The sequence below is a fragment of the Balaenoptera acutorostrata genome, chromosome 12 (assembly GCF_949987535.1).
Source record: "Balaenoptera acutorostrata chromosome 12, mBalAcu1.1, whole genome shotgun sequence".
NCBI lineage: Eukaryota > Metazoa > Chordata > Mammalia > Artiodactyla > Balaenopteridae > Balaenoptera > Balaenoptera acutorostrata.
This window is the reverse complement of record NC_080075.1, coordinates 74,672,043-74,696,957: the sequence shown is the minus strand read 5'-3', so window position 1 is coordinate 74,696,957 and position 24,915 is coordinate 74,672,043. Positions and strand designations below refer to the sequence as shown.

Genomic DNA, 24,915 nt, shown 5'->3' with positions numbered 1-24,915 from the left:
TTCTTTATCCATTCATCTGTTGATGAACACTTAGGTTGTTTCCATATCTTGGCTATTGTGAATAATGCTGCAACAAACATGGGAGTGGAGATATCTCTTCAAAATACTGATTTCATTTCCTTCAGCTATATACTCAGAAGTGGAATTGCTGGGTTATATGGTAATTCTATTTTTTAATTTTTTACATAACTTCCATGCTGTTTTCCATATTGGCTCTACCAATTTACATTCCCACCAACAGTGTACAATAGTTCTTTTTTTCTACACACTCTGACCAACTTCTGTTATCACTTGCCTTTTTTTTATTTTTTAAATAGATTGAGAAACTGGAAATTGAATGCAAACTAAGACCACTTGACTGTTACTGAAATGAATAGCCCAGTTTTGCTTTTTTTTAAAGAAATTCATGTTCTTTTTATTTATTTATTTATTTACTTATGACTGTGTTGAGTCTTCGTTTCTGTGCGAGGGCTTTCTCTAGTTGCGGCAAGTGGGGACCACTCTTCATCGCGGTGCACGGGCCTCTCACCATCGCGGCCTCTCTTGTTGCGGAGCACAGGCTCCAGATGCACAGGCTCAGTAATTGTGGCTCACGGGCCCAGTTGCTCCGTGGCATGTGGTCTTCCCAGACCAGGGCTCGAACCCGTGTCCCCTGCATTGGCAGGCAGGTTCTCAACCACTGCGCCACCAGGGAAGCCCGACTTGCCTTTTTGATAATAGCCATCCTAACAGACATGAAGTGATATCTCATTGTGGTTTTGGTTTGCATTTCCCTGATGATTAGTGATGTTGAGTACATTTTTAGATACCTGTTGACCATTTGTATGTCTTCTTTGGAAAAACGTATATTCAGATCCTTTGCCCTTTTTTTTTTTTTTTTGGTCGCACCTTGCGGGAGCTTAGTTCTCCGACCAGGGACCGAACCCGAGCCCCCTGCAGTGGCAGTGTGGAGTCCTAACCGCTGGACTGCCAGGGAATTCCTTTGCCCATTTTAAAATCAGGTTATTTATTATTATTATTATCATTATTATTATTTGCTATTAAGTTGTATGAGTTTCTCATATATTTTAGATATTAACCCCTTATCAGATATATGGTTTGCAAATATTTTCTCCCATTCCATAGGTTTCCTTTTCATTTTGTTGTTTGTTTCCTGCTATACAGAAGCTTTTTAGGTTTATGTAGTCCTATTTGTTTATTTTTGCTTTTGCTACCTATACGTTTGGTGTCATATCCAAAAAATTATCTCCAAGACCAATGTCAAGGAGATTTTTTCGCTATATTTTCTTCTAGGAGTTTTACAGTTTCAAGCCTTATGTTTAAATCTTTAATCCATTTTGAATTAATTTTTGTGTATGATGTAAAATAAGCGTCTAACTTCATTCTTTTGCATGAGGATATGTAGTTTTCCCAGCACCATTTGTTGAAGTGACTTTTCTTTCTTCATTGAATGGTCTCGGCACGCTTGTTGAAAATCATTTGACCATACATGCGAGGGTTCATTTCTGGTCTCTCCATTTTATTCCATTTGTCTATATGTCTTTCTTTATGCCAGTACCACACTGTTTTGATTGCTCTCACTTTGTAATATAACTTGAAATCAGGAAGTGTGATGTTTTCAGTTTGTTCTTCTTTCTCAAAATTGCTTTGACTATTCAGAGTCTTTTGTGGTTCAATATGAATTTTAGGGTTGTTTTTTTTCTATTTATGAGAAAAACGCCGTTGGAATTTCAGTAGGGATTGCATTAAATCTGAAGATCATTTTGAATACTGTGGACATCTTAACAATATTAAATCTTCCAATCCATGAACATGGATGTCTTTCTATTTATTTGTGTTTTCTTTAATTTTTTAAAGCAGCATTTTGCAGCTTTCAGAGTCTAAGTCTTAGAACTATTTTTATCTCTTTTCTGACGTGTCATATTTCTGTCTTGACTTACCTTCTCTCCTAGAATGTCAGTTTTCTGAATGGCAAGGACATTCTTAGTTGTCTTTCCTCACTGTGTCTAACAGAGTCTCTTGCATGTAGCAGGCTCTCAATAAATGCACGTTCTGTAAATTAGAACACAAATGAGTCCTAACCTAACAGACATCAGATATTAACAGGTTCAAGATCAAATTGACTTCTTGGTTATATGCATGTTGGCATATAGATGTCTGAGCTTCTCCATTATTTTCACCTGGGAATTGCTGAGCATCCTCTCATGAGACTGAAGTGATCTGTCATCCCTGAGCCAGAAAAGAGAAAACTGGGCTAGAGATTTAGAAGCTGATAATTGGGACTGATTATCAAAGAGGAGTCCTGCAGCCGAGCAGAGTCCAGGGAGGGGGAAATAGGCCAGGGATTCCTAACTGCAGGGCTGCCAAAAGCTGAGCAGGTGAGTGTAAGTCAGCATCATTTGGGGGAGAAGGAGGGGTGATTTCAGGGTCCAAAGTCAACCTGAGGCAGTGAATAGACAAGGCCAGGGAGACTGGGTTTGGCTCAGGCAGGCCAGGGTAACTTCGTCGGAGAGCTGGCATCTGGCCCCAGTGAGGTCCTCGGGCTCTTCCTCCTCCACCGGCTCCACTTTCAGCTCTTAGAGCTCAGCATCTCATATGTCCTTCTGTTTTTTTCCCCAGTAGGCAGGTTTGCAACTTTCTGGAGCTGTTTTTCTTCCTCTCCTCCAATTTCATTTAAACCATTCTTTAACCAGGATGGCCAGCCTCTGGGCAAGCCTGTTCCTTCAAGGTTCCATCAAACCTTGTTTGATGCAGGTCTCCTTAGCTATGGCTTGGAAAGCCAGATTTGACCTTCTGAGATCATCTACCTGACCAGCTCTCCACTTCCTGTGTTTTCTAAGTCACGTCTATCAACAAATAAAAATGACACCATGGGCTTTCAAGTCCTTCAGAGTGTGGGTAGGCTTGGGTCTCGCGGTGGGGGCAAGTATCACACTTGGAGATGGGAGGTAATCAGTGGGGAGCAGGTGCCTCTTGACAGCCTGGAGCAAGGAGAGAGTGAAAGGACTGAGGAGTCAGGGCTAAGGGCACGATAATGCCTGAGTTTTTTACCGGAAACAATATGGACATGGATTTGAGCTTCAAGTGGAAGAGGAGCCTCTTTTCCAGGGACCTTAGGGAGCAGCAGCAAATGAAGGGAGCCTGACCCTTCTCTGGAGAGTGAACACAGGGTAAACAAAAGGCAGTGAAAAGGATGGTGGCGGAGATCTGCCTTAGTACGTTTAAACCTTGACTTGTCAATAAGCAGTATCTCAAACTTCACTCACTCACAGGTGAAATCTGGTTTAGAGGAGGTAAAATCTGTCTGCAGCAGCCTTCTCCACCCCAGGCACTCAGGCCCTGCTCTCACAGCAGCAGGCAGCTTGGTGCCCCTGAGACCCTCCTGGCAGCCCGAGGCAGCTCTCAGGGACCTGGCCAAGAGCACGTCCTCCTGACCTGGCTCCTGAGTTGTTTTCTGTGTTGTGGAGATGCCTTCTTCAGCCCTTGGATACCCACCTGCTCCTGTACTTGGGTATCGTTTTTAGAGGCTGTTCTTTCCCTGCGGCTTCTGAGAAGTAGGTCAAGGTACCAGCTTTAAGGGAGAAGTGCCAGGAGTTCAAGTCACCAGGCCTGGAGTCAGGAATCCGGAGTTCTGTTTCAGGCTTCACAGCTAATAAGCTACCTGATAATCTCAGGGGCCCATTCTCCCCTCGGCTCCCTCAGCCCTTCACTGGGTCTCGTGATTTTTTCCCCTGAAGCTGTATTTCCCAGGGCCGTCACTTTCTTCCCTCTTCCCTCCCTCTGGAAAAGGCCCTTTAAAGCTGTTGGCCGCTCAAGGCTGGTACCCAGAGTAAGAGCTGCTGCAGTTGAGTGGCTGATGGGGAGATTAGAGGCTTTTGAGCGGACAAGGTCAATCCCCTGGGGGCCATGGGAGGCTGGAGCGTCAGGAAGCCAGACTCCTGGACTAAAGGACAGGCCTGGAGGTGTGGAACCGCGGATGCAAGTGAGGGTCCTGGGTTTTATGTGATGACTGTAGATTGCCTCTTTCTTCTAAGCTGCCTTTCTCTGTAACTCAGGGCAATTCAGCCTCTAGTTCAAAAGGAAACTGTGGGAATTGTGGTGCTTGCTCACGGCAGAGGGGATCCTTTGAGCTGTTGCAACAAAGGACATTGTTCAGAGTGACTGTGGTAACCAGGGCAAGTTTGGTCAAAGAATAATAACCTTTTCTAAGGCATCGTTCCTCCACCTGACCCAACTAGCCCCAGGAGGCCCCCGGGCTCTGAAGGCAGGTGATGCCACAGGGGGGCCACCACTGATGGTCTAGGAATGGGGTGGAAATTAGAGCACCTGCTTTGGTCTGTTTAGCCCAAGACCCTCTCCAATCTCTACCCTCCAAACCCAAGTAACGAGGGAGTGAAATATGGGTGAGAAAGGGGAGCAAATGCAGGTAAATCAAGGGAAGGGGGCACGGTGCTTTAGACCATCTTAGAAGTCATTGGGGAAAAAAACTTGATTTAAAGTGCAGTTGCCTTTTTTTTTTTTTTTCCTGGCCGTGTGCAGAACTTCCCTGACCAAGGATCAAACCTGTGCCCCCTGCATTGGCAGCACGGAGTCTTAACCACTGGACCACCAGGGAAGTCCAAAGTGCAGTTGTTATGTGACTCTCAGTGTGGACTGTAAGGCATCGTGGTGTGGTGGAAAGAAAATGTGTCTTGGGCAAGAGTTTCCTGGACTTGAGTTCCTGCTCATTTACTAGAATTCCAATTACTATGGTGGAGGGCCATAGAAGAAGCAGAGAAGAGCTTCATGAAGAAAAAAACTAAACTGCATCCACAGTATGGCCCAAGCTGTAAAAATTATGATTAAATTAGGACAGGGTCTCAGTTTCCCAGCTGTAAAACGGGAATAATAGTATAGACCTTGCAAGGTCGCTCAGAGCATTACATCAGATAACCTGTGTAAAGTGCCTGGCACAGAACCTGTGGCTCAGTGGTCATGCAATAAATGTTATTTCTTCTGCACTTTCCTTACTGTCATATTCATCCCATGTTTTGGATTTCCACAGATAAAGTAAGAACCTAGTTAGGGTAGGAATCCCAATTCTGACTTTCCCTCCTTTCCTTAGTTCACCCAAATAGTTGATATCTGTTTGGCATCTTTTCATGGGCAAACTATTCTGGATATTGAGGCCCTTGGGTTCTGCTCTTTTGTTTTAAACCGTGAGCTGGAATATTGTGTTCCAGCTCTCTTGTATGTAAGACCACTACCCTAGATTTCCACAGTTCCATTTCCTGCACATATTTTATCTAAACATCTTGACTACCCCTCAGAGAAGCTGAGTATGGGCCGGATTCCTTCACCACTGAACATATAGACCCAGAGGGGCCTGAGTGCTCGGGCCAAAGCACCCATAGCAAAGGGTGCAGGTTGGCCAGAGTGACCCCATCCCTGTACCCTTAGGGGCCACATACCAATGGGATCTAACTGGGAATACAGGTTGGGGGGAGGGTGAGGACCACTCCAGGCCTGGTTCAGTCATGAGGATCCAGGAGCACCCTCCCAAAGGATGGTGCTAACTAAAGTTGCCAGATAAAACATAGGTCGAGGGCTTCCCTGGTGGCGCAGTGGTTAAGAATCCGCCTGCCAATGCAGGGGACACGGGTTCAAGCCCTGGTCCGGGAAGATCCCACATGCCGCGGAGCAACTAAGCCCGTGAGCCACAACTACTGAGCCTGTGCTCTAGAGCCCACGCGCCACAACTACTGAGCCCACGCGCCACATCTACTAAAGCCTGCGCGTTCTAGAGCCTGTGCCCTGCAACAAGAGAAGCCACCGCAATGAGAAGCACGTGCACCACAATGAAGAGTAGCCCCCGCTCGCTGCAACTAGAGAAAGCCTGCGCACAGCAAAAAAACCGAACACAGCCAAAAATAATAAATAAGTAAAAATAAATAAATTTATAAAAAAAAAAAAACATAGGTCGAATCTGAATTTCAGGTAAACCAAAAAAATTTTTTTAGTATAACAAGTCCCCAGTATTTCATGGGACATACACTAAAAAATATTCCTTATTTATTCAAAATTCAAATTTAATTGGTCATTCTGTATTTTCATTTGCTAAATCTGGCGGCCCTAGATCTAATAGGAAGGCCTTTGGATTGGGTGCTCAAGGTCCTCCCAACATGGCGCCAGACTACCTTTTCAGCCTCCCGTCCTACTTCGCCATGCAGCTTGTGGGATTTTAGTTCCCCAACCGGGGACTGAACCTGCGCCCTCGGCAGTGAGAGAGCGGAGTCCTAACCACTGGACCGCCAGGGAGTTCCCTTCCCTTCCTACTTCCGCTCCCTGTCCTCGACTCTGTTCCAGCCAGATGAGACTCCAGGCTATGGCTCGCATACTCTCTCCCCTCTACCAGCCTGACCTTTGCAAACTGCAGTCCCTCTGGCTGGAATTATTTACATTATCTCCACATCTAGAAATCCTGCCCATTCTTCAAAGCCCATCCTGAATGTTTTTTTCCTTCCTGAAGCTCTACTCTGCTTCTTCTATGGGTCTCCACCATAGTAATTATTACATTTTATTATTATTTTTGCATGTCTCCCTTCTCCTGAGCACCTTCCACAGTGTCTAGCACATAATACGGAGTGATCAGTAAATATTCGATAAAAAGAATGAATTAGGCTCTCAGCCCTCTGAATGTCTAAGTAGAGGTCTGTGCTTCTCGTGCACAATTTACCATATTCTTCCTTGTCATGTAATGTTTTTATCAGTATTTATCAGTCTTATATTCCCTGCTAGAGATTTCACTCTGTGAAGACAGACACTGCATTTCCCACCGTGCTGCAGACACCAGTGTTTAATGAATATCTTTTGTGTTGCACAGATTGCGGGGGTAGGGGTATCTCTGGGTATCCAGACCAAACTCGACTCCAAATTCTCCCTTCTGCCTTGGTTCAAGGAAAAAAGTGACTCTCAGCGAATCTCAGAGTCACCTGACCTGGTCCTAGAACTGGACATAGAAAACAGAGCTGCTTTGTGAGCCATCTGAGGGTCTAGGTTAAATGTGAGCTCCAGGAACCTTCCCAGAGTTTCCCATCGGGCCTCAAGACTTGCACGTGCTGCTAAGAGAGGTAAAGAGGTAAAGGAACAGGAACAAAACTTGGAAACATCAAGGGAGTGGGAGCGGGTGGTGAGGCCAGAGAGAAATGGGAAACATGGGTTTGGGACACAACAGAGAGCACTGTTCCAAGAGTCCAGTGACCTAGATTCTCTCTCTGGCTCTGTCCCTGCCTTAGGTGAGGAAGGAAAGAAAATGAATACGTGAGTACCCACTGTGTACTTGCATGTAGGTTTTATATAAATTTCCCAACAGTCCTGCAGGAAGCTGAGGTTCAGAGAGGGAGATGACTGGCCTATGGACACACAGCTCAGTGTATCTAGGAAAAAGGGCACAATTTAATTTCTCACAGCCTCAGTTTCCTCTTCATTCAAATGAGGGACATGACAGCATCTTTAAGGTTCTCTCCTCTCTAACTTCTACTAGTAGAATATTTTGAGGACAAAACCCCTCAACCATGGGGTAAATGTGAAATGTAGAGGGGGCTGGGTGAGAAGCCTTAGGGAAGCCCTGAACTGGGCTAGAATTTGTCTTCAGGCTGTGGGCGTGAGCCTTCTGCCTCTCTGTGTCTGTTTCTCACTTGGTTCCAGAGGGTGAAGTCGGCCCTGGGGAACAGGTAGAGAGGATCCTGGTCACAAAGCATGTGAATTACACTTGTGAATCTGGGAGAGGAAAAGCAAGCTGACTTCCTGCAGCACTCGAGCGGTGGGACGGTGTGCGTTTCCTGCGTACCTGGCCCAGGAAAGACGCGCTTTGGTAGGGAGCACTTGGCAAGAGAGTGGCTGGGAGGGCCATAGCTGAGGGCTTAATTAGGGAATGGGGTTTATTAAGGGGGCCAAGGGAGGGCGGAAGGTTATGCCCCAATTCCTCTTCCTGGCGCCCCCGGATCAGCCAACGCATTCTGGATAAATTTGGGGGAGGGGCTACATCTGCAGCTTCCAGCACCCCTGCTGACCCTCGGTGCCCGCGGGTTATGGGAGATCTCAGCTGTAGGCCTGAGCATTCCGACAGGAGCAGGGTGGGTCACTTCCCCTGCGGGACGCTGCCTCTGGAAAATGCGCCACCCAGCACCTGGGGGCGACAGCCTGGGAAAGGTGCTTCTAGGGATTTGGGTTTCTCGGGGGGTGGGAATTGCCGGGGGGCGAGGCGGGGCGGGGCGGAGCTTGGGCGGGGCGGCCCGGCAGTGGCCAAGCCCGCGGGAAGGGACGGTCATTAGCATAGCCTCCGCCCCTCTCGGCGCAGCGCTGCCCAGAAACCCGAGCCGAGGCCGGCCGCGCTCAGCCGGGGCTGCTGAATGGGCGTGCGGCTCCCGGCCCCTGCCCTCTCGCGTCCGGCCCCCGCTCTCGCTCCTGCTCCAGCTCCTGCTCCCGCCCCGCCCGGGCCTCCGCCGGCCGCCGCCATCGGCCACCCCGGCTGTGAATGAAAGGCCGGCGCCGCCGGGGGCTGGCTGCAGGCGACGCGGCCTCCCGGGAGGCACTCGCCCCGCCAAGATGTACGGTAAGGAGGGCTCTGCCTCCGGGCTCGCAAACTTGCAGAACGCGGACCTTTGTCCCCCTGCGGGGCCCCGGCGAGGACAGGGGCGCGGACTCGGTGCCCGGCTGGGCTCTTTCTGTCGCTCTGTGTGCGCGTCTGTGCTGGGAGGACAAAGATGCTCAGGACCGGGGACCGTAGGGTCCTCGAGGTCCTTCGGACCTCGCTCGTTTGAGGGCGCTGGGGCGGGTGGGCGGTGGTCCGTCGGGGTGCAGTGGGCTCGGGGGATCCGAAGCGGCTGGGTTCTAGGGAAAGCGAGTCTCCCTTGGAGCCGAGCAGACAGGGGGTGTTGTGACAGCATTTGCAGAATTAACAAAAGCAGGTTGTGCTGGGGAGTTTTATGCGGGAAGCCGGTCCGGGATTGCGGGGAGACGCTCGCTGCCTGCCTTGTGCCGGCTCCGAGCATGTGGGAGGCGGCGCCCGCGGTGCAGAGGGCTGGCCAGAGAGCCAGTTCTGGGAGCCAGGTCTCGCCGCCTCTGGATGGACCTGCCCTTTGCTTGCCCCTGCCGCCCGTGGGACCCAAGCTCCCGAACTTCCAGATATGCCCTCCGCAGGGACGAACGGGAGAGACGCTGCTGAGGGTGCCGGGCAGCTCTGAGTGGCCACCTCTGGCTGTCCCCTGACCTCTCTTGCCCCCTTCCACGGCCATCCCCTCAACTGATGTGCAACAGTTAGCCAGACCCTCTTGATACCCTGTTCTGCTTTTAAAATTTCCAGGAATTCCTCTGGTTTTGGAGGCAGTGTGGGTGAAGAAAAGAGCACTCTGGGTCTCAGATTGCAGCTCTGAGGAATGGAGGACTGGAGACCCAGACGAGTTTAGAAATCAGCGGCATTACAGAGCCTCCAGATACTCTGAACTGGTGTGTGTGTGTTTGTGTGTGTGTGTGTATGAGAGAGAGAGAGAGAGAGAGAGAGAGACAGACAGACAGACAGAGACAGAGAGAAAGAGAGAGAGGATCCCCATGGACCTAAGTCCATCGGAAATCAGGCTCTGGCAGCTATTTAGGGCCAGCAAAAGAGCTGAAGCTATGCTCAGCTCCCACCCCCACGGCCAGGTAGGGGCTCAGGTGGCACCTGAGGGGTGAGTGTCGGAAGAAAAGCACATTCCCGATTTAACCCATCGCCAAGGCCGCTCAGCTGCCTCCCTCTGCAAGCAAGTGCTATGAGTCACAAAGTTTGAGGCACAGGAAGCTGAGAGTGTAGTACGAAGGCTCAGCAGTCAGTGGGCCTCATTATTTAGAGAGACACTCAGCCTTTTAATCAGCCTCCTTTCCTGCCCCATTGGTCACACATGTGCATTTCTGAACCAGGTTGGAACATCAGCAGGTCCCTTCAGCAAGTATCATCTCTTGGATGGGCCAAGGCTGGGGAGTGGGGTGGGAGGGGATTGACTTCAGAGCGTGTGCTGCTGGCCAATGGGGAGTCTGCAGGAAGGTAGCAAGGCTTGTGTTTTATAAGCTAGGAGGTTGTGAGGTTCCCAGGAGAGAGCTATATTTTCTTACTCTCTATTTTTCCCCCATTCTTTTCTGCAGAGTGAGCAGCCTAAAGCTGCAGATCACTTGATAAAAGCATGTGACTGCAGGGGCACCTGCAGTGGGGAAGGAGTTAGGACAAGGCCCATCAGAATGGGTAAGAATTAGGAACCCTAGTTCTGCTGGGTCACCTCGAGGCATTTAGTCTGAGACAGTTTGATAACTGATCCCAGGATACCTGAGCATTGGGGGTCCCAGTCTGCCTCTGTTGTGTGAAGCAAGTCAAGGAAGAGTTGGATGGTACAGAAAGGTGAACCAGGAGGCTGGCATATCTGCGTGCTATTTTTGGATACACCACAGATTTTCAGTTCTCTTTTATAATATGTTCTTATTCCTCCAGATGCAAACAGAGACAGTACTTACCCCTGAATCATGCATATAAAGATTGTAATGAAGGAATCCTCTGCATACTTGCCTGCAGCAAAGTCATGCCAGTGCTGGTTGGGAGATGATTACTGAGTCTTGCTTAGTGCAAAGCCTTGTCTTAGGAGGTGTGAGAGGTGCCCACTCTCCAAGGGGAGGGCTCGTTGGCCTGGATTTCAGTATTTTCTTGACTTTCATGAAAAGAAAGGGTCCATATCATACTTATAATCATTCTCTCCTCAGAGGCAATCAAGTGATGAAAAAAGATGTGAATAGGGAGGTTGGGAAGGCATAGAATCATAGACTTCTTATATTTGGTTCTTATTTTCTGAGTGATTTATCCAAGGTGGCACAGTTAGATGGAAAAAGGCAAAATGAAAACAGGGCTTCCTAGCTCAGTGCCCCTCCCCCTCCCCTGATGCCCTGGGTAAATGCTCACTGGGAAAATGCCACCAGGGATTTTATTAACTGATGGGCAGTGAGGGCCCTGTGTAGAGCCAACAGTCACCTAAGAGCTTTAGGTAAAGGTGTCCCTTGACCATCCACCCTGGTTACTGGATCCATTATCAGTGTGCATAATCTCACTCCCATTGCTCCTCTCAGCTGCGTGGTGATGCTGGACAGATCTTCATCTCCCCTCTCGTCTCCTCCTCACCTTACCTCTGCCCCCGACAACTCAGTCTCCCTGTGTCCTCAGTTTCCCCCATCTTCTTCCTTCCATCTATGGGAGAATAAGGGCCCCTTGTCTTTGCTAGAGGACACGGTGTCATCTGGGACAGAAAGAATCCTAGACATGGGGCCAGCCCATGTCAACCCAGAGTCAGTTCATGTTTGTTTCATCTTAGACAAGTGGGTTTGTCTCTCAGAATGATATCTCTGTATAAAACGGCGAGAGGCCCATCCATCTCCCAGGTCTATGTGAGCCTCAGAGCTGGACCCTGGATGTGACAGTGCATAAGAGGTTCTGCACTCACAAGACAAATTGCTCAAGAGCCTGTGCCCTTCAGGTCCTCCTGGGCCTCTTTGCCCTTCTCTTTTCTTCTCTGCTGGCTCCTGAAGATGCCTGTTTGCATAACCTCCCACCCCAGCTTAACACACAAGTCACCTTGACCTAGCTAACCACTCAAGCCACTGAACTACTTCTCCTTCCCTTCACCAAACGCACCCCAGCTGCTCCTCACTGCTCACTCATTCCTAAGGCCCAGTCACTTTCTGGAAATGGCTCTCCGAAAGGACACAGGTGACTCCCCACACTCTTTTTCTACCTATGAACACAGACTGACAAGGGATCTGGGAAACTATAAAAGCCCTTTGTACTGGGGTAGGAAGATTGTGAGCAAATTCTCTGCTAAAAATGGATTCCCATTAGGGTTTTTTTGTGTGTGTTAGAATTACATAATTAAAAGTTTCCCTCTCCTTCTCCCCTGGGATGGAGCCATGGTGGTCCCACCTAGGAGCGTCCCACTTACGCACCAAGGCTGGGCCAAGCTCTCCAAGAAATACTACCCTCCGGAATCAGGGCAGCAGGCCATGAAGACGATTGGGAAGCATTTCCCCAGAACCACCGTCTGTGTAGCCCAATCTCCCTTAAACAAAAGCTGCACTAACGAATCCCTCCTCACCTCTCGGTACTGCCTCATGCCCAGCATAGGCCTTTCTTCATGCTTTGTGATTCAGAAAAGCCGACTGTAGGGAAAAGAGCAGCAGCACACAAATTTCTGTACATGTGCGTTACAGGGCACATGTGTGTGTGACTTGCGGGTGGTGGGGAGAAGTGCAGGGTGGAGCTGACCCCACGTGCGGCACAAAGGCTCACCTTGGCAGACAGCTCCACAGATCCTGCTTCTCCTCATCGCAGGAGACACACACACACACACACACACACACACACACACACTCCAACCTCATCCCCCAAATCCTGAGGCAGTCCTATGGTGCAGTGTGGGGCTTGTTCAGGTGGGAGCTGTCCCCCCGCCCCCTCCCTTCTCCTCCTGACTCCTTTATTCCCCTTAGGGGGGGGCGGGGGTGGAGTGAGTAGAGCCTGTTTTCTCTCTTGCCGCCCACAGTTCAGTGATTTCAAACGGTTGCAGTTTCCTTATCGCACATAAATAAAAACAAAAAGTTAATATCACCTTATGGAAAATCTGGAAAAGGGAGGAGGGGAAAAAAAACATGCACAATTCTACCCACTAGAACCAATCTTTCATATTGTTATATGAATTACCCCTAAGATTTTGTGCTCACCTGCTTTTGCCCTTTCTTTTCTCTTTCCTGCCTGCTCCTGGCATGTTACCCTGGTTGTGATGGTGGCTCTGCCCCTCAGGTAACCTTGGACCTGACTTCCTGAGCCTGTTTCCTGGCTCTACAGGATGACAATGCCCACCTCATGACAGGGATTAATCAGGATAAGAGAGCTGCCCCACTTTCTCCTTCCCTTTCTTCAACTTTCTCTCTTCTCTCCATTTCTTATTTTAAAAAAGGGGCAAAAAAAAAAAAATTTAAGCTTATGTCTGATAAGCTTAATAACAGTGCTTGTGATACTGTTCCTGGTATAAACAAAAGAAAAATCTACTTCGAAAAGCACCTTTTGGGAATTCCCTGGTGGTCCAGTGGTTTGGACTCTGCGCTTCTACTGCAGGGGAGCCTGGGTTTGAGCCCTGGTTGGGGAACTAAGATCCCACGAGCCAAGGTGTGTGGCCAAAAAAAAAAGCATCTTTTTTTTTCCCCCCTGGTAGTCATCCAATCCTTCTAGAAAATCTGGAAAACACCATAAACAATAAACAAGTATAACTTCTTTTACTGTTTTGATATCTTTCCTTCCATGCATTTGTTTATGTGGTTAGAATTATTCATTTCCCATAATTTGGTATTCTATTTTTTTCTACTTAACATTAGAATATAAGCATTCCCCCACCCCCAAGTTAACACAAAGTCACTGGCTGCCATTTTTAATGCCATTTTAATGCTATGTAACAGTCCACTGAATGGACATATAATTTCCTTATTGTACATTTAAGTTGTTCATAAAGATTCAGTGTTATAACCCTGGGAAGAGTACCGGGTGCACAGAGCTTTCTCTGAACCTTGGAGTATTTCCCTAGCCCTCCAAATGGGTTGATCAAGGTATATAAACATTTTAAAGATTTGTTACATATTGTCAAATTGTTTTCAATTTGTATCGATTACACCAGCAGTTATGAGAGTACCTATCTCCTTGCACTCTCAAAAGCATTAAAGGTTGAGATTTTTTCCTAATCTTACTAATTTGATAAGAAACATTATATAATTTTAACTTGTATTCTTTATTACTAGTGAAGTTAAACACTTCCTATATTTTCTAATCTTTTGCATTTTAGTGAATTGTCATATGAGTAGGATTAGTTTATTTATTGAGGACTTAACCATTGGCCTGTCATTTGCTTTATGCTTTGTATTTTGAAGGGAAATAGAGATAAACTGTCAAGTATTTGTGGAGTGTCAACTATATATGATACTACAGGGCATCGTGAGGGATAAAAAATGTATAAAAATTCCTTCCATCAAGAAGTTTCCAGTTTCAGTGCACAAACGAGTTGTAAAACCTGCAAAAAATTAAACGATACAGAGACAGGTTCAGTAAAATTACACAGTTTCGCAAGGTGGAATGGAGCTACTCTTCAGATGGCCAGCCAGCAATATTTTGACGTGGAAGAGACCACTGGGAGGTGGAGCCATTAGGAGGGCTTCGCAGGGCAGCAGGCATTTGTGTGACGTTCTGAGGGCTGGGGGATGGGGGGCGGGGGAGCATGCCGGGAGACACACCAGTGTAAGTGCACAGAGGTGGGGAAAGGAAAGACATGTCCAGGGATAGTTAGGGAAACTACCTGGGATTGGGCAGTTTAGATGGTGAATTATGTGATGGAGAAGGAGATTTTGTCAGGATAAGGAGTTTTCACTTACCCCTATGAACAGTAGGAGCCGGTGAAGAGTTGAAAACTGTCAAACGGCTGATTTGCTCAATTAATGTTTTAAAGAAATGAAGCTGGGGGCACTGTGCAGAATGGGTGGGGGGATGATGGGAAAATGAAGGAAAGAGGCGGAGATAGATGCCGAAGCCGCAGGCAGTAGCCCAAGGAGTGAGAAAGCTTTGGACCAGTTACAACTGTGCGTCTGCAGTGGAAGATGTTTGCCCCTTTAAAAAAAAAAAACAAAAAAAAACAGTGGGACTGGGTGGGGATAAGGTGAACTGAAACTTTAAAAAAAATTCCCATGGTACATAAAATGTGGGTTATATAAGCAGATATAAAAAATAGTTTATTGTGAAATAGGTGCTAAATTACCTAGAGCAGTAAATTTATTATAATCTAATTCTAAAGAGGATTTGGAGCATATATTTTACACACACACACACACACCTGTGCTACAATAAATAAAGAGATCAATGCAAAGAAAATCTAAGAGTAAAACAGAAAAATAAAAAAAGTCAAAAAAAAGGTTGTATCAGGGAAAAAACACCTACCAACCAGCCCTGTTGCAAATTCAGTTTTGAGCTTCCTGTAGGCCAAAAAAGGGAGGAGAAAAGTCATTTGCAAAACTCATAGCATCTTTAAAACTTTTAAAAACTGCAATTGCCTGGGACAAATACAGTTTTTTGAGATGCTAAGATCTGAAAGAAATTCCTCCCTGAGTTCCTCCTTAAAAAGGAGATATTTCAAAAATATTGGCCTAAATTAGATTTTTCTTTTGAAAATATAGTTCCCTTAATCAGCTCTATCCCAGTTTGTAGAGTATGAAGACTGGTCCAAATACAAGTTTGTGGATTCTGATTCCTCCCTGAAACGGCCACGGGCTCTGCCCTCGGCTTCCTTCCTGGTTTGGATGAGCCAGGACCTGCCGAGGCTCTTGCCCTGCTTCGTGGCTGTGGATGTTATTTTCTCCTTCCACGGATGAATGTGAGTCTTTTGAGAGTGTGCTCCCTGGAGAAGCTGTTCCTGTCTCCACAATCCAGGGAGGCCTGTCTGTCCCTCTCGTTCACATGCCTTATTTTAATTCACTGCACAGCCATTGACCATAATCTAATATTCCTCTTCTCTGTGTTCCCCACTGCATCTTTTTTTTTTTAATGTGTTTTGGTTTTTTCTTTTAATTAATTAATTAATTAATTAATTTTATTTATGGCTGTGTTGGGTCTTCGTTTCTGTGCGAGGGCTTTCTCTAGTTGTGGCAAGCGGGGGCCACTCTTCATCACGGTGCGCGGGCCTCTGACTATCGCGGCCTCTCTTGTTGCCAAGCACAGGCTCCAGATGCGCAGGCTCAGTAATTGTGGCTCACGGACTTAGCTGCTCCGCGGCATGTGTGATCTTCCCAGACCAGGGCTCGAACCTGTGTCCCCTGCATTGGCAGGCAGATTCTCAACCACTGCGCCACCAGGGAAGCCCCCCCACTGCATCTTTAAGGCGCAGAGCACTGCCTGGTATGGAGTAGGTGCTCGAAAACCTACTCATTCATCCTTGTTGAATGGGTGAATCCTGAGCTAGATGTCTTTTCTGAAATTTACCTCTTTATAACTTCTGACCCTCTCTGTATTTCAGCCTTAACTGTGTTTTGAATAACAATGCAATTACGCTTACTTTCGTTTCCATTCATTGGGCACCACTATGTGCCAAGCAGCGTTCTAAGCACTTTTTAGGTATTTACTGGTTTAATCCTCCCCAAATTCTAGGGGTTGGTAATTATTATTCTCACTTTAAAGATGAGAAAACTGAGGAGCTAAGGGTTTTAGTGACCCGCCCGTGGCTACACAGTTATGTGATTGGGCTGGGATTTGAACCTTGGCATTCCAGCTCCACAGTGCGGACTCACCCCCCTCCTACAATGTTGTCTCTAGAATATTCTGAATATTTCAGAGAATATGGGTCTTTCCTTTGCAGAGTTCACTGCACCACAGAGACTGGCACATGTTAACTTGGGGAGAGAGGAGAGCGTGCACGTCAGGGATGCACTGCTGAGGGGGACGTGCCTTCTCGCTGGTCCCAGGCCCGTCAGCAGGGAAGCAGGGAGCTCACTTCAGGCTGGAGCCTCTGCCTCTTGGCAGCCTCCCCGCCTCCTTTATCATTGTTTTGCTTTGTCAGAGAGAGAAAGGGCCCAGGAAGAATCTGGGGGACCTAGATGAGAAAAGGTAAGCAAGAGAGGATTCAGAGAGTAGGTTGGTGGGGGCGGAAGACAACGCAAGCGCCAGTGATGGCATGAAAAACAAGGGAGCTTGGGCATGCATCTCAGAGAGAGAGAGACTGGCAGGCAGGCGGGTGGGGCTGTCACTCAACCAGCACTGAGTCACACACGTGCCTTGTTGGCAGTGTTCTTAACAACGTAGTCCGTGGTCAGTGCTTGGCCTGGAGGACCCAGAAGGACCCCAGAGACGGAGACCTTCATTCACAGGGGGAGCTTCTGTTTTTCTGATAGTTTGTCTGTGAATTAAAACTCCTTCCCTACATCTTCAGGTCCAGCCAGCCTAGAAGCAGTGATTGCTGCCTCTGAGAGGTGGGGTTAGGACTGGGCTGTGTGTGTTAGAGAGGGACAGTGGTCCAAGTCCCCAGTGGCCACCTTCTAGCCATAGGACCCTGGACAGTTAGTTCCTCTCTCTCTGAGCCCATTCCCTCCCCTATAAAATGGGGATAGTTTGCTTTGTAATGAAAAAATGTCCCCATACATGTATTTATGTTATAGAACATCATACCTATGAAAGGGGATATTATCATCATCTGAGCAATTCTTCTGGATGCTTCTGGGGCAAGGCCATGCCCTCTCCAGAAATAGTGACAATCCCTGCTTACAAGGATGAGTATATCATATTTAGACTGTATTTGTTAAAATCCTTAGACGGGGGCTTCCCTGGTGGCGCAGTGGTTGAGAATCTGCCTGCTAATGCAGGAGACACGGGTTCGAGCCCTGGTCTGGGAAGATCCCACATGCCACGGAGCAGCTGGGCCCGTGAGCCACAGCTGCTGAGCCTGCGCGTCTGGAGCCTGTGCCCCGCAACGGGAGGGGCCGCGATAGTGAAAGGCCCGCGCACCGCGATGAAGAGCGGTCCCCGCACCGCGATGAAGAGTGGCCCCCACTTGCCGCAACTAGAGAAAGCCCTCGCACGAACCGAAGACCCAGCACAGCCATAAATAAATAAATAAATAAATAAATAAATAAAAATTAAAAAAAAAAAAAAATCCTTAGACGGAAGGGTCTGGTAATAAGAATGTCAAACCAGAGAGCTGCTACAGGATTGGCAAGCTGGGCCCCTGACTCTGGGAAGCCTACCTGCCAGATGGGGGCCCTGAAAGGGGACAACCATAACGCTGATTCTGTCGAGCACTTTTCTTGTCTCCTCGAGGACCATGCGCAGATTGGTGGTCCGTGACTGTGTCCCTCTCATCCCTGTACCAGAAAGATGAGAAAATCTCTTAGACCACAAAGAGGACAGGTGTGACATCTTCATCTAAGTCCTTAGACTATGCTAAATTCTTATGCATTACTAATATGTAGCGATGTTTATTCTGTGTCGTTCTGTTCATTACCTCCACTCAGAACAACCCTTTGGTGGTGGACGTCATTACACCTGTGGTTGAGCTGGGGACACAGAGATTCAGAAGACCAATGATTTGCCCAAGGTCATGCAGCTGGTTGAAGTTCATTCTCCATTGTCTCTTAAGCAAGTGTTCACAGAACTGCATGTGAGATTAAAACACTGCTTTTGTACCTGGTGGCAATTACATGTGCCTTATGCCAAACAGCAAATTTCACCACAAGAGAATTCCAAACTGAATATTTTAGTAGATTTTACATAGTTTAGTTGTGGCTTTACGTCTAGGAATATGGGTGCCTGATGAGGACTTTGAAGCTCAGTTCCCTAATGCACATGCTGTAGTTTGCCTATAAATCTGAGAATTAGGATTCCTGGACTCAAATGCTAACTTTCTCATTACCCTACAGAAGGACTCAGATAAATTCAAGCATCTGGGAACCAGGAGTCTTAGATTCTTAGCCTGGCAGGGCTCCAAGCTTCATCATAACTATTCAGAACAGTTTCTCTCCATGTCCCAACTTTCTTTTCAGGTGAGTAATATGGGAAATAACATTTATAAATCATAAGTCCTAAGTTACAAGAACATTTATAAAGACCTTGGGTGAACATCTCTTAGAAGAGCGCAGCTTGTAATAAAGCGATGCATTCCCAGCACCTCCTAGCTTCTTACTACTTGTGCAGGAGGTATGTTCCTAGAGCTGAATCATACAGGATGGATGCTGAAAAAACCCAGAGCTGTGCAGCCTCCACCAAGCCTTCTTTGTGTCCCCACTGTATCTTATACTTGGCTGTTATTTTTTTCATGTATTTGTCAAACTGAATGTCATTTATTTCTTTACACACTTAGATCTGTGAACCTCTTGAGGACACAACCTCTACCTTAATCTTTGTTTTTTCCTAGCATCTAGGGGAGATCGTTGGTATGTAGTAAGACCTCAGATATTTGCATTGAACTATAAAATAATTGTATGTGTCATTCATCCAACCATAGGTACATACCTAGCAGCCCAAGTTTCCAAGGTACCAGTGATGGTGGGCTGGGGAATCTCTCTAAGTACAGAGAGAATCCTGTAGTGACAATAATATTTTACCATCTTACTGTGCCTTCCCGCCTTGATCATAATTTTTTATAGCATAAAGAATATGCCAGAATATAACCATTTGGCTTTTCCTCCAGAATTTAATGGTGTTAATCATGAGAAATAGCCACTTGGCCTACCGATGAGATGGTTAGGGCAGTTAGAAAGTCATTCTTACATATTTCTTTCTTGGTTTGTAGAGCTCGGAATAAATGTTACTATCATTTTCTTCAAAAAGGAAGGTTACTTAGTGGCATAATTATGGGTAAATCTTTATTTTGATTTCCATTCATATTGTTTGTGCAGTATTCTTTCACAAAACAAGAAAGATGAAAAGGCCTTTTGAGGCAAAGGCAATGAAATGTCTGTTTCTCGAAGCACTTGGCCAGAATGTTCCTGGATAAAGCACTCTGCACCCTTGTGCACCTTTGGTCTCAGGGCTAGAGTTCGGGGGCACCTGGAATAGCAGGTGTGCTGACTTTGGCTGAGGTTCCTAAACAGGTAGAGTAGAAAAGGGAAGAAATACTAGGGTCGTCCCATTGTTTCCCTCAAACCCCTGATAGGGGCATGGTCATTGTAGCAGGCCTGGGTCCAGGGGCTGCTAAATAGAGTAAACATATCTGATTGTCTGACTATCTTGAGAAATTTCACCCCAAAGCTATTCCCCAGCACTGCTGGGAATGTCCTCTTCTCCCCCAGACAACACTGTCGGAGCAGAACAGGGCTGAATGTTCTGGAGAGGAGTGGGCGGTGCTGGACATCATACAAGGCCTCCCTTCTGTTTTCTCAAGGACATTCATTTCTGCACTGGGAGGGAGCGTTGGCCGTCAGGGTGATTCAGGCTCTGTTGCTGTGTGAATCTGGGCAAGATTCTCAACCTCCCTCAGATTTAGGTTCACTGTCTATAAGTTGGGAGAGCTGGGCTGGATGGTCTTTAAGGGTTTCCCAGTTCTTACGTCTGCACCTGAGTTGGGGTGACTGGTCTGTCCTGTGGGTGAGACAGCAGGGACTGTGAGTGCATCCACAGCAGGAGATCCAAGTGGTAATGTAGGCACTGGGGTCTTGGGTTCTTTATGTAACCTGGCATCCATTTCCTCACTGATAAGACCAGGATAATGATCCCTTTGTTAATTCAGTGTCTGTCCTGGGGTCCTGTTGAATGAAATGACGCTCCTGACGAGTTTGCTGGGGTAGGTGTGGATAAGAGGTGTGTGCCTTCCAAGTGCTGGATGCCATGACTCTTGCCCTATGTACATTCACATTTCACAGAAATCCTGTGTGGTAAGTGTTCTTTTCCCCTCTCCAATTTTCATATAAAGATAATAAAGTTCAGAGAAATTAAATGCCTTGTCCAAGGTCATCCAGCTCACTGAGTGGCATAACTAAGAAAAGAACGAGGTCTGGTTTTTTTCCCAACACTATTTTCTCTTCTAGTCCAAATGGACTCATTTAAAATGCCATTATTGGGCTTCCCTGGTGGCGCAGTGGTTGAGAATCTGCCTGCCAGTGCAGGGGACGTGGGTTCGTGCCCTGGTCTGGGACGATCCCACATGCTGCGGAGCAACTGGGCCTGTGAGCCGCAATTACTGAGCCTGCGCATCTGGAGCCTGTGCTCCGCAACAAGAGAGGCCGCGATAGTGAGAGGCCCGCACACCGCGATGAAGAGTGGCCCCACTTGCCACAACTAGAGAAAGCCCTCGCACAGAAACGAAGACCCAACACAGCCATAAATAAATAAATAAATAAATAAAAATAAAATTAAAATGCCATTATTAATTGGACCACATCAAAATTTAAAACTTTGGTGCACCAAAGGACACTATCAACAGAGTGAAAAGGCAACCCACAGGATGGCAACCTAGAGAATATTTGCAAATCATATATCTGATAAGGGACTTCTATCCAGAATATATAAAGAATGCCTACAACTCAACAACAGAATAACAACTTGGTTAAAAATGGGAAAAGGACCTGAATAGACATTTCTTCATAGACAATATATAAATGGCCAACAAATACATGAAAAGATGCTCAATATCACTAATTATTAGGGAAATGCAAATCAAAACCACAATGAGATACTACTTCACACTGATTAGGATGGCTATTATCAAAAAAACAGGAAATAACAAATGTTGGCAAGGGTGTGGAGAAATTGGAATCCTTGTGCACTGCCGGTGGGAATGGAAAATGTTATGGCAGTTTTTCAAAAAATTAAAAACAGAACTACCATACGATCCAATAATTCTGTCTCTAGATATATACCAAAAGAAGTGAAAACAGGGCCTCAAAAAGATATTTGTACACCCATGCTCATAGCAGCATTATGCAAAATAGCCAAAAGTGGAAGCCACCTAATTATATCTTGACAGATGAATGGATAAACAAAATGTGGTCTATACATGCAGTAGAATATTATGCAGCCTTAAAAAGGAAGGAGATCCTGACACATGCCACAAAATGGATAAACCCTGAGGACGTTGTGCTAAGTGAAATAAGCTAGTCACAAAACAACAGACTCTGTGTGATTTCACTTATATGAGGTACCTAGAGTAGTCAACTTCATAGAATAGAGGTCAGCAGGGGCTGAGGGGATGGGTATGGAGAGTTGTTTAATGGGTACAGAGTTTTGCAAGATAAAAAGAGTTCTGGAGCATAAATAAGGCTAGGCTGATGACCTAGCATTAGTCACCTTGTTGCTTGGGGTGTATATAAAAGGAGACCCAGAAACTGACACCATCATAATCTTGGGATCTTTAGAAAACTCCTCCAACTTAAATTAAGAATATTATTAAAGTGCCATCTTTCAAAGAAAGAAAATTTGAATAATATCAAGGGCATGTCTGTGACTGCATTTTTGTGAAAGTGGCTGGAGGAATGATTATCAAATTTGGAGGTTCTGTTACAAATGGTCTGATTTAATGGCAAATGCATTATTCACCTTGTGGAGGAAGGTGCGTCTCAAGGAGCTAGCCGCTGTCCTTCTGAGCAGTGAAACTGAGGTACCAGGAGAGGTCATGTGACTGCCAGTGGAAAAAAGAGTGCCAGACACATTCCTCTGAAGAAAACAAGCAGTGAATTCAGATGTCGGCCCCAATTGAACCACAAGAGTTGGCGCTTGAAATTGCAGGTTGATTTCTGGTGAAGCTGCCTCTCACAACAGGCAACTCTAAGTGGCCTGCTCTGAGGTCAGCAGCAACAAGCTTTATTTATTTATGAAAAAAGCTAATGCCACGCTAGAAAGCCAGCCTGTCATCAATGCATGTACACTAGCCCTGAAAGAAACCCTCTAGAATACTAACAGTGGTTATTTCTGGGTGATAGGATCCCACATGATTTTTAAACTTTCTTTTAAAAACTATTTGGGGGCTTCCCTGGTGGCACAGTGGTTAAGAATCCGCCTGCTAATGCAGGGGACACGGGTTCGAGCCCTGGTCCGGGAAGATCCCACATGCCGCGGAGCAACTAAGCCCGTGCGCCACAACTACTGAGCCCGCATGCCCCAACTACTGAAGCCCGCGCGAACCTAGGGCCCTGCTCCGCCACCGCAGTGGGAAGCCTGCGCACCACAACGAAGAGTAGGCCCTGCTCGCCACAACTAGAGAAAGCCCGGGCACGGTAACGAAGACCCAACGCAGCCAAAAATAAATAAATTAATTAATTAATTAATTTAAAAAACATTGTAAGTCAACTATACTCCAATAAAAATTTAAAAAAAAATTTTTTTAAACACAGAAAACAAACAAACAAAAAAACTCTTTGGTATTTTTTACATGTTGTGTAGTGAGCATGTGTTTTAATGGCAGAACATAAACATAATCCAAAGTGTTTTTCACCATCAAAGCCCTGTGGATGGTTATCTAACATCTTCTAATTATGTTTTAGGTATGATTAGGCAAGAATACATGCAAAAACAAATCGATGATAGAAGTTAGAAATCAGATAGTGGTTGGGTGAGGGGCTTGACTGGAAAGGGGAACTCTCTGGGGACATCCCAAATGTTCTCTCTCTTGTTTGGGTGGTGGTTACACAAGTGTATAAACAGTTGTCGAAACTCAAGGCACTGAACTGGTAAGATCTGTGCATCTACTGCATGTTAATTATACTGCAATAAGACAGCAGGAAACCCAGGAAAAGAAGAAAACATTCATGCAAACAATCACAGGTCTGTTTTGCATTGCTGGCAGCTGGTGTGCCAGAAGACAGCCAGGGACCTGTGCCAGCCCCACCGGGCTCTCACCCGAAGCCCAGCAAGGTCCCCAGCACCCCAGTAACTAAGTGCTCATTGAGAGCTGCTGGTCGGGGCGCATGCTGCTAGAAAACTTGTGCTGAGCAGAGAGCGGGAGAAGCTGACCCAGGAAGTCCAGGCCGGCGTTGGCAGCTGGGAGGTTGATGGTGCTGGCAGGGCGGGGGGGCAGAGGGCCCGTAAGGAGGGCCATCTGGTGCAAGGCCTTTGGAGCACTGCCATGAGCATTGCTGACTCTTGTTGGACCTTAAATGACAGAACAAAGCCTGGCTTGACCAGGCCTGCAGCCCTGTCTCAGCACCAGCACCAGCACAGAGGATGGCTGAGCAGGGCTGGGTGTGTGTGCAGGATTGATTTTTCCATTTCCTCCTTGGTGCTTCTGTGACCTCGCAGTGATGTCGTTCTCCTAAGAATGCATGGCCTTTAATGGCCTTATTATTCACCTGTTTCTTCAATAATGTGCTGGTTTGTGATATCTGCACAAAGACCTACATCTCCCTAGCTAAAAATGGATTTTTTTCCCAATGGCCCATGGAAGTGAATAAATCTCAGTGTCTCCTTTGCAGTCCCGGGGTTAAGTGTGAAGACCCTATAGTCAGATAGGCCTAGGTTTGAATCCCACTACCCCAAGTAACAGTTGTGTGACTTTGGATAAGTTTCTCAACTGTGTGTACTAAGCCTCATTTTCCTTGTCTGTAAAATGGGGACATAGATCCCACCTCAGTGTTGTTGAGAGGATTGAATAAAACAATGCATTCAAACCTCTTAACAGTCCCTGATGCATAATGAGAGCTTAATGTTAGCTGATGTTGATGTTAATAGGAGGGGTTGTAATACGTATTTTACTATCAACGGATCCTTTTTAATGACAACATAGCAATAACAGAGCCACCCCTCCAGAGGCTGAAGATCTGATTTGGAGCTCACAATCTCCACTCATCATTCAGAGCTTTTTTAGAAGCTGTCCCTGGCCAGCTGGGTTTCTGCTTTCAGGACCCACTCTGCTTAGCTGCTTTCTCAGACTATCTGCTTTTTGCTTCTTGCAATGTGGGCAGAACCTGCCGGAGGGACTTTCTTCCTTGTGCAGGTATATACTCAGTATGCCCATGCGCACTAGAACTGCCTCATTAAAAATGGGTCTTGTCTGTGCTTGGCCTGATGCTTACCTGGCATTTTTAGTGTGGCTCAACCTAGCACTTGTTTTGCTTTTTTTTTTTTTGCCGATTTCTGGTGCTTGCTCCTAATTCTGTTTTGCATTTCAAAAGTGTTGCTTCTGAAAGTCCCCTCTGGCACCACGGTCACACTGGTCCTGACTTTATCTTTTAGCAGCTCTGGGCACGGTGCCTGTTTTGTGTTCCATCACCACTGCTCATGCTGTGACAGATTCTCTGATTATATATTTGGCCTTTTGAATGATTGATCTTGGAATCTTAGCCTTTAAGAGTCTGTGTCTTAAATCTTTTAGTTCATCTGTATATTTAAAGCGCTCACACTTGATCTCAATCATTTTGGCT

The 24,915-nt window shown here is 46.6% G+C and overlaps 1 protein-coding gene across 3 annotated transcripts in view; it reads left to right on the top strand.

The window, feature by feature from the left end:
• Positions 1 to 8,337: 8,337 nt before the first annotated feature.
• EFR3B (EFR3 homolog B) overlaps positions 8,338 to 24,915 on the top strand; it is an 88,531-nt gene continuing 71,953 nt past the window's right edge. For 2 of the 3 annotated variants that reach the window (XM_057558698.1, XM_057558697.1), the window contains exon 1: positions 8,460 to 8,593. In XM_057558698.1, the coding sequence (XP_057414681.1) occupies positions 8,587 to 8,593 (7 nt within the window). In that variant the 5' untranslated portion in view covers positions 8,460 to 8,586. Of the gene's footprint in view, positions 8,594 to 24,915 lie in introns of all 3 variants that reach the window. The other variant, XM_057558699.1, reaches the window with a different exon arrangement.